This window comes from Sipha flava, unplaced genomic scaffold (assembly GCF_003268045.1).
Source record: "Sipha flava isolate LNK unplaced genomic scaffold, YSA_version1 281_pilon_pilon, whole genome shotgun sequence".
NCBI classification, from domain to species: domain Eukaryota; kingdom Metazoa; phylum Arthropoda; class Insecta; order Hemiptera; family Aphididae; genus Sipha; species Sipha flava.
In genome coordinates, this window is record NW_020272948.1 from 167,504 (window position 1) to 182,057 (window position 14,554).

At 31.3% G+C, this 14,554-nt stretch overlaps 1 protein-coding gene and 1 pseudogene across 1 annotated transcript; both read right to left on the reverse strand.

Moving 5' to 3' along the window:
* Positions 1 to 562: 562 nt before the first annotated feature.
* LOC112685530 lies at positions 563 to 1,948 on the reverse strand (annotated as a pseudogene).
* Positions 1,949 to 6,457: 4,509 nt separating this feature from the next.
* Positions 6,458 to 7,336, reverse strand: LOC112685538 (dynein light chain Tctex-type 1-like). The gene is made up of 3 exons (XM_025557455.1): positions 7,316 to 7,336; positions 6,717 to 6,882; positions 6,458 to 6,606 (listed from the first exon to the last, which is right to left on the reverse strand). The coding sequence occupies exons 1-3, from the start codon at positions 7,334 to 7,336 to the stop codon at positions 6,458 to 6,460; spliced, it is 336 nt and encodes a 111-aa protein (XP_025413240.1).
* Between the last annotated feature and the right edge of the window lie 7,218 nt (positions 7,337 to 14,554).

The window sequence follows — 14,554 nt, forward strand, 5'->3', positions numbered from 1 at the left end:
CAACAAAATCCGCTATAGCACTAAATTTTAGTGCTTAATTAGTTCTATTCGACCCTATCGTTTTCGAAATTAGTGCTATACACAGTTAAAAGTTACAAGGAGGCTTACCTTTCTCTGCTAACTTCACGTAGCGGGTGCACCATCATTATCTTTGTGTTGTATGTTGTATTATTTAATTTAACAATACTTAAAAATGTATTAAATGCTATTCCTGACTGTTCTTTTAATAAACTGTGTAATTTTGATTAATATAAAACCTAATGCAAATATTCCTCCATGATATAGCCCAAAACATGTTATTTTTCTCTCAGTTATGTCGTTTGGATCAACCAATGGCTTGGCAGTGTGGGAAGCTTTGACTATATTTAAATTTATTGGTCTATGATTTAAGCTTATCAAAATATTATGTGATAACCAAGGCTCGGAACTTTATGCGCTAAAAAGTTCTCAAATATGCGCATACATATGCGTCAAAAAACATCATAATATGCGGTAAAATATGCAGTAAAAATTTGGAAAATATGCAAAAATATGCAATTTATTAAATAAAAAATAAATTTTATACACAAAGTTTGAAAATTAAAATTAAGTACATGAGAAAATAAAATTTAAAAAAAAATAAACTTTTTGCACACTTGTTTGTATTGCTGTCTGCCTGTATGGATACTGTATATCTTCAAAAAACTTTAACCTTCTTGATTTCCTACTAAAAAAAATTAGAATTATTAAATGTTTAAATAATTAGATAGGTTATTTTTTACCCGTGTTGTACTGAAGTAAGAGGTGTTTCCTTATGTTCTCGAGTTTAAATGATCTCCGATTGTCCGTCAAGAGATTTTTATAAATCGAGAAAGATCTCTCCACATCAACTCATGTAATTGGAGCAAACTTGTAAAAACTTAAATCATTTGTGGTAAGATCTTCATGTAGATCATCCATGTTGTCACTTTCTCCTCCAATTATTTTTGATATCTGTTTTAGTTTTTTTAATCCGCTGTTTTTGTTTAAAACCGTTTCAAATTTCTTATACACTTTTTGCCCATAACCCTGAGCCATTTGTAACTGAACTTGAACTTTTTCCAGAATATCTAAGGATTCAGCTAAAGGCATATTTTTTCTTTGTAATTTTAAAATTGAATCTGAAAGTACTTTAAAATTTGATTTTATGTATACTAGATTACTTTTGACACATGTTTTTACCAAATTTTTTTTTGCTATTTTTATACTTAAAGTGTCATCTGAGTCTAACATTTCTACAATTTCACAAATTTGTTTGTAATATTCGCAGTAATAAATTCTAGCATTTAGCCACGTGCTCCAGCGTGTGATAACTGGCTCTGGTGGTAAGGGAATATTCGGGGCATGTGTCTTGAATATCTGAACACGCGATGGCGATTTTTTAAAAATTTTTTTGACATTCGATATAATTTTATCGATTGTGCTAAATTGTCCACGTACCTCTTCAGCAGTCCTATGGAGACCATGCGCTGCGCACGTCACATGTACCATTTTTGAATATAACGCATTAAGTGATTTCCCACACTTAACCATATAAGGCGCCGCATCCGATAGAAATAATAACACGTCATCGTGTTGGATTCCGTCAGGCCACAAAATACTGAGCGATTTGTCGAAAAATTTGCATACGGTAGAGTGGTTTGTTTTTTCTAATGCGTCGGTATTTAATAAAAATATATCACCTGCTCTATCTTCTTCTAGAGTTCCTATTATGGCGTTTGCAATTTGTCTTCCCTCAGCGTCAGTCGTTTCATCGATCGATATCCAAATTTTTTTTAAAAACACACGTTGTCTTATGTTTTTCATCATTTCCTCGTAACAATCATCAAGATAAAACTTTCTAAGTGTCGATTCAGTGGGGACATCTTTTTGTGTGTATAGCTGAAAGAATTGACGAAACTCTGTATTTTGTAACTTGTTAAGTGGAATATTAGCTGATATAAAAGCTTTGCATAAATCCATATTAAAAGTCGATTTTTTCGACGTTAGATTTGTTAATAGCTGTTGGCTGTTGGCTGATTTTTGATTTATTTTACGTTCTACAGCACGACGATGTTTTTCTGTTTTTATGTGCTGTGTAATACTAGATCGTCTTTCGGGATCCACTTTCACTTCGCAAAGTTTGCAAAATAGAACTACATTATCAATAGAGAATACATCTTCGCCGAACTCAGAGCTTAACGATTTAAGGCGTCGTGACAATGATTGCTTATCTTTAGGCATCGTTAAATCAGAAATATTAAAAAAATAAAATTATCATTGCGACACGCGACGGGCTTAATACTGACGACTGACTAATGTGCACTCGAAGTTCGCACTGTACAGTGAAACCGGTACGCACGTAGACCGTAGTATTACAAGTTGTAATAATAATACTGATAAAATAATAAATACTGATAACGACCTAATGGTTAAACATAATTGTTTACAAATTTCCTAGGATTCATATATGAAATATATGAATGCCGTGTTAAATTTGGATAAAAATAAATACGGGCCGGCCGGTCGGCAGTAACTATTTCGAGTTCTCAGTACTAGAGATTATATAATATTATTGTTAAATGCATTGGGAGCAATATAAGAATATCTAACGACATATTTTTCGATAAATTTATTTTGTAAAATATCTAATTTTATTTTGTTAACTATAATTAAATTGTATAAATGTAAAAAAAAAATTGTTTTCGTTAAATCTATAAAATATGCATAAAAATGTTCTAAAACCTAAAATATGCTAATTCGTACAAAAAATGACGAAATATGCAAAATTATGCAACAAAAATTTTTATATTTGAAATATACGTAGTATGGATCAAATTTGTATCGAACCAGAAGTTCAATATGCACTTTCTTAACAAATATGCAAATGCCTAAAGTTCCGAGCCTTGGTGATAACATTATTATCATAATTGAAATAAATATAAACAATCGAATTTTATCTAAAATACATAATAAATACACAATTAATCATAACTTAAAATGATTATTGTATATCTTACAAAAAATTATAAAATACAATACTTGGCGACTTAGTTCAGAGTACAATTAATATAATTCGAATAAAAGTAAGTTTAGTTAAATTTGGTATGGTATTAAATACAAAACAAGTTTAATAAAATAAATTTATAAGAATAACAGTTATAAAAACACAAAATTAAATTTACACCATTTCTACAAAATAATACCAGGAAAAATGATAATAAACATTTCATGATTCAAAAGAAAATTTAGAAATAATTTTGATAAATATTACTATTCATATTAACACATTGTGAAGCTTCAAAATATTAGATATAAACACTAATAACCACTCTGTGGTAATCTCTATACGAGTAGTTTATGAAACATTTAAATAATGTGTCTTCGTTAAATATACTCTTCAAACTCAGAGTAAAAGAATAATCGATTTATTATGTTTGGTTTTTTTTTTTTTTTTTTTAATTACTTTTTATAATTTTATTAAAATGAAAATGCACCTAATTTACAATCCAATATGGTACGAAGTGTACCACAAAACTAAAACACAATTTTAGATTCTGAGTGATGCGTTGAATGTATTTTTTTTGTAATGGTATATTCGTGTTTTATTTTATTTATTTTACTTTTTTCGATCTGTGTACACCATAAGTAGTCGTAATAATTATGCTTCGATATTCAACTACAGTATCTTGTATGATGGAAAAGTGAGTCTAGTTGGTGTATTGGAAACCGTCGAATAGCACTAATTGAGCATTAAAATTTAGTGCTATCGTGGATTTCGGTGCTGAGGATGCACCCGCTGGGACGAAATACGGGAAATCCCATAACTCGAAGGGAAACACAGCACTAATTTCGAAAACGGTAGGGTCGAATAGAACTAATTAAGTACTAAAATTTAGTGTAATCGCGGATTTTGGTGCTGACGTTGCACCCGCTATGTGAAGTTAGCGGAGAAAGGTAAGCCCCTTTGTAACTTTTAACTGTGTATAGCACTAATTTCGAAAACGGTAGGATTGAATACCACTATTTTAGCACCAAATAATAATGCCATAGCGGAAATTAGTGCTCGAATTTTTCCGCTAACTTCACGCACTTTTATTACCATCTCATGACTAATTTAAAAATTCAATTAGCAAAGTACAGATCCGAACAGTTTAGTAAATATTTAACTACTTTGAGTCCCAACAATGGCTCTCTCTGGAAAATAACCAAAAGTCTAATTAATCATCGTGATAATACACCTCCACTTGAATGACCTGACAAATCATTAGTTATTTCTGATGTAGAGAAAGCAAATCTTTTGGTAATCACCTATCATCTATTTTCTCTCCTTATCCTGATCTAAATTCTACGCCAGATCACGCCAATCTAATAAATTCATTTTTGTCCTCCTCTTTGCCCATATCTCTTCCTGCAAAACCGATTTCCCCTGTGGAAATTGTTTCAGTAATCCACAAGCTTCGGCCAAAAAAAACACCGGGTCATGACCAAATTACAAATAAAATAGCCAAAAACCTATCAAAAAAGTCAACCCTGTTTCTTACTCATGTCTATAATGCTATGCTTCGTTTGTCTTATTTTCCTCCTACACGGAAATATTCAATTATCATTATGATCTCTAAACCAAATAAACCTAAACATCTCATCAGCTCTCATCGTCCTATCAGTTTACTACCCACTTTTGTAAAGCTCTTCGAAAAATTAATTCTACATAGAATTACATCAATAATCGACCAACATAGCATATTACCAAAATCACAATTCGGGTTCCGTCGCAAACACAACACAATACACCAATCCATAGAATCACAGATAAAATCTCAGCTTCCTTTGAGACAAAGCAATTCTGCCCCGAGGTATTTCTAGATATATCTCAGGCTTCTGACTGTGTTTGGCACGACGGGCTTCTGTTTAAACTAAAACATTTTCTCCCTTCGCCATATTACTTAATCATCAAGTCATATCTTGATAATCGGTCTTTTTCCATTCGTCAGAAAAATAGTTATTCGACTGTTCATAATATTAAAGCTGGAATTCCTCAGGGTAGTGACCATTCACCTGTACTCTATAATATCTTCATCACTAATATACCTACAAAAAGCCAAACTCTTCTCACCTCATTTGCTGATGAAACAGCAATACTTTTGTTAAATAATATTTCTGATATCGCATCACAAAATTTACAATCACATCTAAATAAAATAGAATCTTGAGCTAAAAAATGGAAAATTAAAATCAATGACGAAAAAACCACTTAAGTGAATTTTTTACTAATCAAAAGAGAATGTCCCCCACTAAAAATCAATAATAAACTAATTCCACTTCATCAGTCAACCAAATATCTAGGTATAACTTTGGATAAAAGGTTGACCTGGTTAAACCACAACAAGCAAAAACGAAAACAACTAAGCTCTTGTCTCCATCTACTTAGACCTCTACTAAAATCAAATTTAAGTGTCAAAAACAAATTACTCCTACAGCTAAACCCGCAAACATTCACCCTATTCAAGCCTTTCAATCAATTACCCTAAGACTTATCACCGATGTACCATGGTACATAAAAAATGCAGCCCTCCATAATGATCTAAAAATAGAAATAGTAAATGAGCTTGCAAAAAGCCACTACAAAAGTTTCCATTCAAAATTAATAAACCACGTAAACCCCTCATTCGTAACATGTCCTTTCTAGCATTACCACAAATTCCTCATCGATTAAAAAAAAACTGGTCAAGAGATCTCCTAAAATAGCAAAAAAAAATAAATAATTTCTGAGGTTCTGTTAATTAACGGTCTCCTTTTCACGCGACTTATGTTTGTAAATTATCCTTAAAGTTATCCTTATTACCTATTGTTTTTATTTTGTAAACAGATTGAATATATTTAAAATAAAAAAAAAAAGCTATCTCAAACAAATATATAGTCCACATATGTATGTAGCTAAATGCTTTAAATTATGAGTAATTACTAACCTGGTGATTACTAAAACAATTTGGTTGGCGCATTTTTTAAAAGTTTAATGTACATGTTTTATTATATCAACATTCAACATGTAAATTAAAATGTGTTACATAGTTACGAATTTAATGGTTAAGAAAAATTACATTTTTTTTTCTTTTTTTATCTAAAGACATTTTTTATTTAAACTACTTTATATACATATATTATTTAATTAATTAACAATATACCTAATATTAAACATCATTTGATTGTTTCAGAAAAAAATTATATAAACGATTTATAAACGTAAAAAATTAAAATTAAGTGCATCCAATTCACAGCTTTAATTCATATTAATCAATAATATAATGTTCAAAATAGTTTTTGTGATTTTGAAGCAAAATTATAAAAATTATTTTCTTATTCAACATATTAAGTGTATTAAAAATACAAACTCATAATTTAATATTTATCAATTTAAACATTCATTTTATTTATTTTTTTTATACAATTATTTTCATAACTAAAAGGCCAGACCAAAAATTGTTAAGATAACATACATAGATTCGTTTTCCCATTTTACATTACATTTACGATCTGTTGAGTTGTCCCAATAACATGAACTAGCTACATAAAAACCAGCACCATTTTTTTGCAATATAGTACATATCACTTAAATAAAACACTTATAAAGTAATTTTATTACTATAAATTCACCAAAAAAACAAAAGTATGGTAAACTATTAGGTATATAACCGATACAAGAGATAATATTGTATTACTCATATACTTAAAAGGTTTGGCTAATTGACATAATCTCATTAGAGATTTATCAATTACATTATTCACCCATTTATTTACCATATTTCGTTGGTATAATTGATTGCCGATTGTATGTTCAATCGAGTCCTTGGTAATATCGCTAACTTCATTCACATCAAAATGATTCTAAAATTATTAATTTTTATTAATACGTATTTATTATGGTAAAACAACTGTTGAAAAAGGTTTTTAAAATTGTAATCATAATTATGAACAATGCTGTCGTTAGCGGGCAGGCAACTTAGGCAATCGCCTTGGGTTTCGTACTTCAAATAAATTCGAGGGCCCACAATTTGTCAAGTTAGAAAAATTAAATATATTTAGATGTAAGGAAATTGTACTAATTTTGCCTAAGGCTTCGCAAAAGTTTGCGAAGGCACTGATTATGAGTACAGTACAATTAGATTTAATCCAATAGATACAAGACAGATTTCTTTACAAAAGCATTGTTAATGATGATAAATTTGCAAGGATAGATTAAATAATTTATGGTTTACAATAACAAATCTGAAAATAATATTTCACTGTTATTATAGTATTGAAACAAGAAAGTATTTACCTCTTCGTCTAAATAACCCATATTGTTTGAATTGAAATAAGTATTTGTGTTTCTGAAATGCATAAATTTATTTTTAACTAAATAAAAAAAAAACTTCAACTAATCAATAACAACCAAAGGTAAAACAATTCGAACCACAAACAACAAATGGAGAAAAATAATAGAATATTTGTTTCAACAATATAAATATTTTAAAACTAAAATTCGGTTTGATTAACAATTTACATTATTAACACTTATTATATAAATAATTGTTGAAAGTTATGATAACTTGCTGTTGGCATGACGCTTAATTTTATAAATTTTATTAATTGGTTAATATGTAGGTATTTTACGCAATAAAATAAAATAAACGCAATATTAAATTATTCTAACCATAAGCTAATCAAATTTATTACTTATTATTAATAATTACTACTAAAAATGTTCAGGTATCTCGTAAAAATAATAGTCAGATGGCAAATACGTGAAAAATATTCAAAACTTTCTATAACAGTATCATATGTACAGTACACGATAAACAAATAAAACATGCGTAATCAAGAGAATCGGGCGCGTGCACGTGTGAGGATCATTCTTCGTTTGACTCACCTGTCGACTATGTCCTCAATATCCTTTTCGGATGACATTCAAATCAATGCGCGCCCGATTTAAAATATACAGATTAGCAACAATACATATTCGCAACGGGACCACACCTATGCTTTCGGTCTGTGACAAATACTCATAGCGATAGGTGTGTATGTTATATACACTTTATTAACGTTATAGCATCTTCCTTTGCTACATTATTATATTTTATGTATTTTACTAGAAATTTAATCGATTATAATATAGGTATAGATTATAATATTTTTAATACATGTAATATATGTAATACGGTTATACCGTAGAGAGAGAGAGAAAGAGAGAGATAATAAATATGTATTCACTCTGGTATCCGCTCATCTTTATGACCCTTTCTAATGGCGCACGTTTGTAGTATTATTTTTCAATGGTATTTAACATAATTTTGAAAAATGTGTAGTTAATTTAATTTTTACGAGTTTGCAGCATACGACGCACAACCAAACACAAGTAAATATAACGTTCTAATTAAGTGCATATTGTAGTCTCACCAGGAAGTTGGATATATTTTTCTTTTTGTATTAATAATAAACTCATAATTAGCGTGTATTAGCGTGACAAAAATAAAAATTTGCATGAAAATATTACAAAAACTTTATACGGGCAGTATCATACTTTATTATATGATCCAGGTGCGTATTTAACCCACTTCCAAATTAGTTCGAGTGCTGGATTTGATTAATCTTCCGTATTATTTGAATTATAAATTAAAATTAATTACCTATCTAAAACAACGTCACTGCGTACTTACGTTCATCATACTCTTGGGTCCGAATGCAAAACGAAACACGATCGAATTATGTGCTTTTCAATTTTTAGTCGGTATTTTAGTTGTAATATGTGCAAACGCTTTCGGCTAAAAGGAGTATTCCAAGAATTTCACGTATAGACTTATCAATCAATCATTCATCTAATGGATACGTACAAAAGAAATTTTTACCGAATCATCTAATAATTAAAAATAGTACCTATGCAAATTCAAAAACGAACTTTTACGATCTAATTTGCGTGGTATTTAACAATAATTTAGATGACAGCTTTATAATAATCAAAACTGATTGATTATTGACGTAAAACCGATAATTAATTATTTTAAGTTTTCGCTACCATTTTACGAATTTTCTAACAATCGTTGGATTTATGAATAATAGAATTACAATAATGTACTAATGATTTCTAACAGCATGCGATTTGCAATCTGTAACAATGAAACAAATAATAATTTGGTCACATCATCACAGTCGAACGCTAGATGTTTTCCGCGATAATCTCACTGCTTTATTGTTTTTGACTAAACACCACAGCAATCCCCGTGCACAAATGGTGCTGTATGTACACTTATAGGTATACCTCATGGATGACGTTAGCACATCGTCAGTGGATATATTCTCGGTTACACCACGGCGAATGTCTTGTAATACGATCTCGTCCATATTCATTTTCTTCTGATGCATTAATCTTTGATCGATTGGGATTCGCTTCGGAGATAATATTATTTCCAGAAGCTAGTGGCTTTCACTCAGCCTACATCTACACCGGGAATAGTACGCAAACGAATATTCTCCCATGCGAATTCGTTTTGTTAGAAAGTAAAAATAAAAAAATAACAAATACGAATAAAAGAAGGAGAAAAATAAAACGTTCGCAAGGTTACCGCTGGAAGAAGATTACCATCTACTATCGCGCGCATCGTCCGCCAGGCGCGATTTGCTTCCCATTACATCTTTCCATCCGTTCGAGTACTTACCTATATGTGCTATACACCGCAATGACCGTTATAGCCTACATAGGATTTCGCTTTTTTTTTAGTTGATTTAGTCATTATATTATATTATCTTGTCCTTCTCAAAGAACCGTCGCGTCGTGCAACCGTATAAATATATCCAAGCATAATATATATATATATGTTACCGATAATATGGATAATCCGATATTTTGCAAAATGCCTAGGCATTATATAAAATACCAAAAATCACTCGGCAATATACATAATAAGAGTTTTGCCTAGGTATTATGTATAATGCCAATCGTGGAGTAGGCAATATGACGATCTAGGACAAATGAACGTAGCCGTTTGGACGTGGTCGTTTGGACATGGGGACAAATGGATGTCAAAAAAAAAAATATATATATATATAAATCAGTAGATAAAATAAATAAGTTATTTAGGCCTAGACATTTTGCAAAATACCTGAATTATCCATAATGCTGGTAACATTATATATATATATATATATAAAAACAGGCATTTCTTATGTTCCTTTTTGTGACGAAATTTTTTAATATTTTCCAATTTTTTTTCACAGAGTTTTTCCAAGTACTTTCATGAGTGTCATCACGTCGCCTTCGATTTTTATTTTTTTTTGTCTGAGAAAAGGGTTATATTTAAAGGTTACGGTTTTTTAGCTTACCATTTAAATAATTTAACGGATTTTTTTGTACAAAGTTGTACCAAATACAAGTGATCTATTATTCACAATTTTATTGTATTCCTCATTTCAGTTATAATCGTGATGGATTACTTTTCTATCGATACAGTTGTTGATAGTGAAGAATTTGTACATTTTCTACAGATTTCTTAAATTCACCAACACTTTGAAATATCTCCTCATAAAATATCACTGACAGTGAGAGTTTCAATCTTATTATGAGAATTTTGAATTCACCAAGGTCATTTTATAAGTCTAGGCTCCCGTCACTTCTTTTACAAAAAAATGTAATTAATTAATAATTGAAGCTAAAATTTTGATTGTATGTACTATGAGAGAAAAAATATTTTTACTGATTATTGACCATTATACCTCAACGATTTTCCAGTTTAGTTTAGAAGAGTTCAGGTTCCAATAAAAGTTTGTTTTACAATGACAATAAACAAAGCGCAAGGATATACTTTAATTTATTGTAGTGTATAAATTAAAAATATCTGTTTCTCACATGGACAATTGTGTGTTGCATTTTCTAGAGTTAGAACACCTGACCATTTATACATTTATACACCATCAAATAAAACTCTGAATGTAGTACACCGAGAGGTTTTGACTTAAGTCATTTTAGAAGCGAATAACTCAGTGTAGAATAATTTTTAAATATTCATAAATAAAGTTAAATTATACAAATTATAATTATAAACTAACTAATAACTAATATTTTATAACTATAGAATTATTAGAATCATTTATAAATATTATTATTACAATTATTATATTTTTTATTCGTAATTCTGCTACTACTACTATTTAGCACTTGATCAAATTATGCAAATTAAAACAATTAAGAATTTAATTTAGAAAAAGCAAAACCTATACACAGGTAAAGCCGGGTAATTCAGCTACTATATATAGTTTTAACTTATAAAAACCTATTTTATTTTCACGCGAAAACCGATCATTACATATAGCCGTTCGGACGGTGTAATTCGATGGTCTCGCATTCCTCTTCAGAGGTCTATGGTTCACCATCCGTCGAAAGTCGGATTGCATTGAATCATCAAAGACTACATGTTCACGCAAACACGGTCAAAATGTAATGACCGGGTTACAGTTGGTAGCGCCGTATAGACAAATATGTTCGATCAGCCGAACGACCGTTAGGGGCGGTTGGCAATATTTAAAAATGACGTTGTGACGCTGTGCATCGACGAAAAACCCGCCGCCGGTGTGCTGTTCTTTCTCGTCTCCGTTACGAACCTTGTCGTTCTTGGTGTGCGTTGATTGTTTTTCTACACGGAGTTGTCGTGTCTTGTTGGTCCACGTATGTTGACGAGGATGTAAGATCTATTCTTACAACGGAAGTTGCCGTCCAAACCGACGTTCCGGTAGCCGTCGTTTCGGCCACGCTGTTTGCGGATAGACGCTGCTCTCCGTGATAGCAAGTTGTGCGCACATGATTCTACCGTTTGCGGTACACCATCGCCGTTTGCGAGTCGCCGTCGTTCTGGCCACGTTGTTCATTATTCCGCCGTTTGCGGTACACCATCGCCGTTTGCGAGTTGCCGTCGTTCCGGCCAAGTTGTGCACCCGCGAATCCGCCGTTGGCGATTCACTGTCTTTACATCGACATTGTCGGGTTTTGTTTATTATTTCCTTTATATATATATATATATATATTGACAAAATATGTTTTAATTTATTATATTGTTCCCACGTGGTTTATTTCTTGTTTGTTGATATTTATTGAAATATACTTATGTTATTATTATTATTATGTAAATACCAGATTTAGCCTTATTCAATCTCCAGACACTCTAGTCATAGGGGCCAACTGCCTAGTAAAGAGTGGCGAACACTACTTGTTATCATGTAGGCTTTTGGGGGTGAATTTTAGAAGGTACTTTTTGTTTTACGATACTATCCTTAGGCGTCGGAGAATAATATGACGTATGAATACAACTGTTTTAATAATAAGTAACATTTGACAATGTGCATGGAAAACAAGAGTGAACTGTGGAACACACCATCAAGTGTTGTGCCTGATATTGTAATGCAAAGTGATCACTTAAAAATGCATGAGATTGATCGAGACAGTTAAAATTACCATTGTCGTTATAATATATTGTTTTCGGTGACGAAATCCTGCGACGGACTACGTCTTTCAGTATTAATATATTATTATTGTGCGGTCGAAAAACATTTAAGTCATGTACACGATAAATATTTGTTAAACGTCTAAATACGAGTATGTTATCAAATCGTACCAATCAGTACCGGCATTACATATGCCGGAGTGCCGTTTTCGTGTGTAAATTTTACACTGTAAAATAAATTATTCGTCATGTTCGCACACATTGATAACTGAAACGACTACCGCGAAATCTACTCCATCGATGCCTATTTGATCAGCCCAATAGGTACTTAATGATTTGAAAGTGCGCCGTTTAATTGTAAACGGTTCGTTTAACTTCAAAACAAACATTCTTTTATTATTCAACACAATTATTGTATTTCTGACACACTACGCGTGTATTCAGTTTCCTAAATTCTTTATGAACATTTTTCTCTGATGAGTCTACACTTACACTGACGCGTTTTTTGGTCGTACGCTGCTCATTAAGGCTATTGGATACCAACATTTTCATGTGGGTCATCCATTGGCGATTTTTCGATTTGTCTGTATACGCTACTCGATGTTGTAGTGTGAATAAAAAACGATCATCGGTACGGTAGTGCGAGTGACTGCCTAGTTTATTTCGCCAAACAATTCCTCTTGCACTCGCGCTTAAGACAATAATTATATAAAAAGACTTTCTATCCACCAAGAACTGCGCGGGATTAAAAATAAAACTCAACACTGAGTATAAGTTTTCTCAAAAATTACGGTCGGTCTGATGATTTTTTAAATCAAATTTTAAGTCTTGTAATATGTGTGAGAGTATTAAACTGAAAAATTAAAAAGCGACCTTATTGTTCTCGAATATCCTCATCATTGTCGTATCATTGATAAATTAATATATCTATTTTCAAAATTATCAACGTTTGACAAAATCGAGCGTACTGATTGCAAAAATATAATTATTATTTTAATAATAATAAAAATATTACTGTTAGTAATATTTATAATATCCTATGCAAAAATTAATTTTTTGTGGACTAAAATTTGGTCGATTCTCAATTCTCTTAATATTTTTTTCAAACATTTAATTTGCACTCAACACTCTATAGAACTTGATGACACACCCATGTATACCCACAATTCCTCTGCGATTTATTTACATTTTGTAATATATTAAATGTTTATCATATGTGGTTGTACTCGAACACCAATAAATTCGTGCCTGAGATATTTAACAATTTATTTTATAGTCTGACCTTTATACGTTTATAAGGGTCACATTACGTGTTGCGTTATACGACTGTCTTAATACGTTATAAATTATAACAAATAAACTCGCTTTGGTGTTATTTAGCCGAAAAAATCTTGCACACGAAAAACGTATAGTTAATATAACTTTCCAATGATAATTGTTTCCTAACCTTTTTTCAATACTTACTAAAATTAATAAACGCGTTCCCGCGTAGTACGAAAAGAAGATCCGCAATTAATCTTCGTTTATAATTATTTTATCTTTCGATTGCGGTATTTTGGCGGTAAAAAAATGTGATGCGACAGCCGGAAAACCATACTAAAACTAGAACGTGGCCCATAGGACGAAACGCACGTGGCGCACATCAATAATAATGTCGTTGTACCTTTGTCGTATTATATTATATGTGATAACATGTGCACGCTGTATTATATTCTCAACTGGACCGGCGACTTTCTAGAGCATTGTTTCTCAAATGGTTCGCGCCGTGAACACTTGAACCTTTTTTAAATTTTAAAAGTACTCATTTTCGCGGCAAACTGCTGCAGACAATGTTCGTCCAGTGGTAATTTGTTGAAAACTGATGAAGCCATGGAAAAAAAAACATTGGGAAACCGTTGTTTCAGAGTTTTGAATCTCTGGCCGAACGCCTTCGTCACTGAATTAATACACGTACGGCCGTTTGTAACCGTCGCGATACAATAAATACCGTACGACAACGTAAACGACAGCACATTCATATAAAGCACGAAATTAATCGAGCACCGTACCACCGTAGTTATTGTTGTTGTAATAGTAATGTTATTACTATT

Excerpts from the sequence above, each read along its gene's own strand:
- LOC112685538 (XM_025557455.1), bottom strand. The coding sequence starts at position 7,336 with ATGGGTTATTTAGACGAAGAG. Across the intron at positions 6,883-7,315 it reads TGGGTTATTTAGACGAAGAG|AATCATTTTGATGTGAATGA; the intron begins GTAAATACTTTC and ends TAATAATTTTAG. Across the intron at positions 6,607-6,716 it reads CAAACCTTTTAAGTATATGA|TGATATGTACTATATTGCAA; the intron begins GTAATACAATAT and ends GTTTTATTTAAG.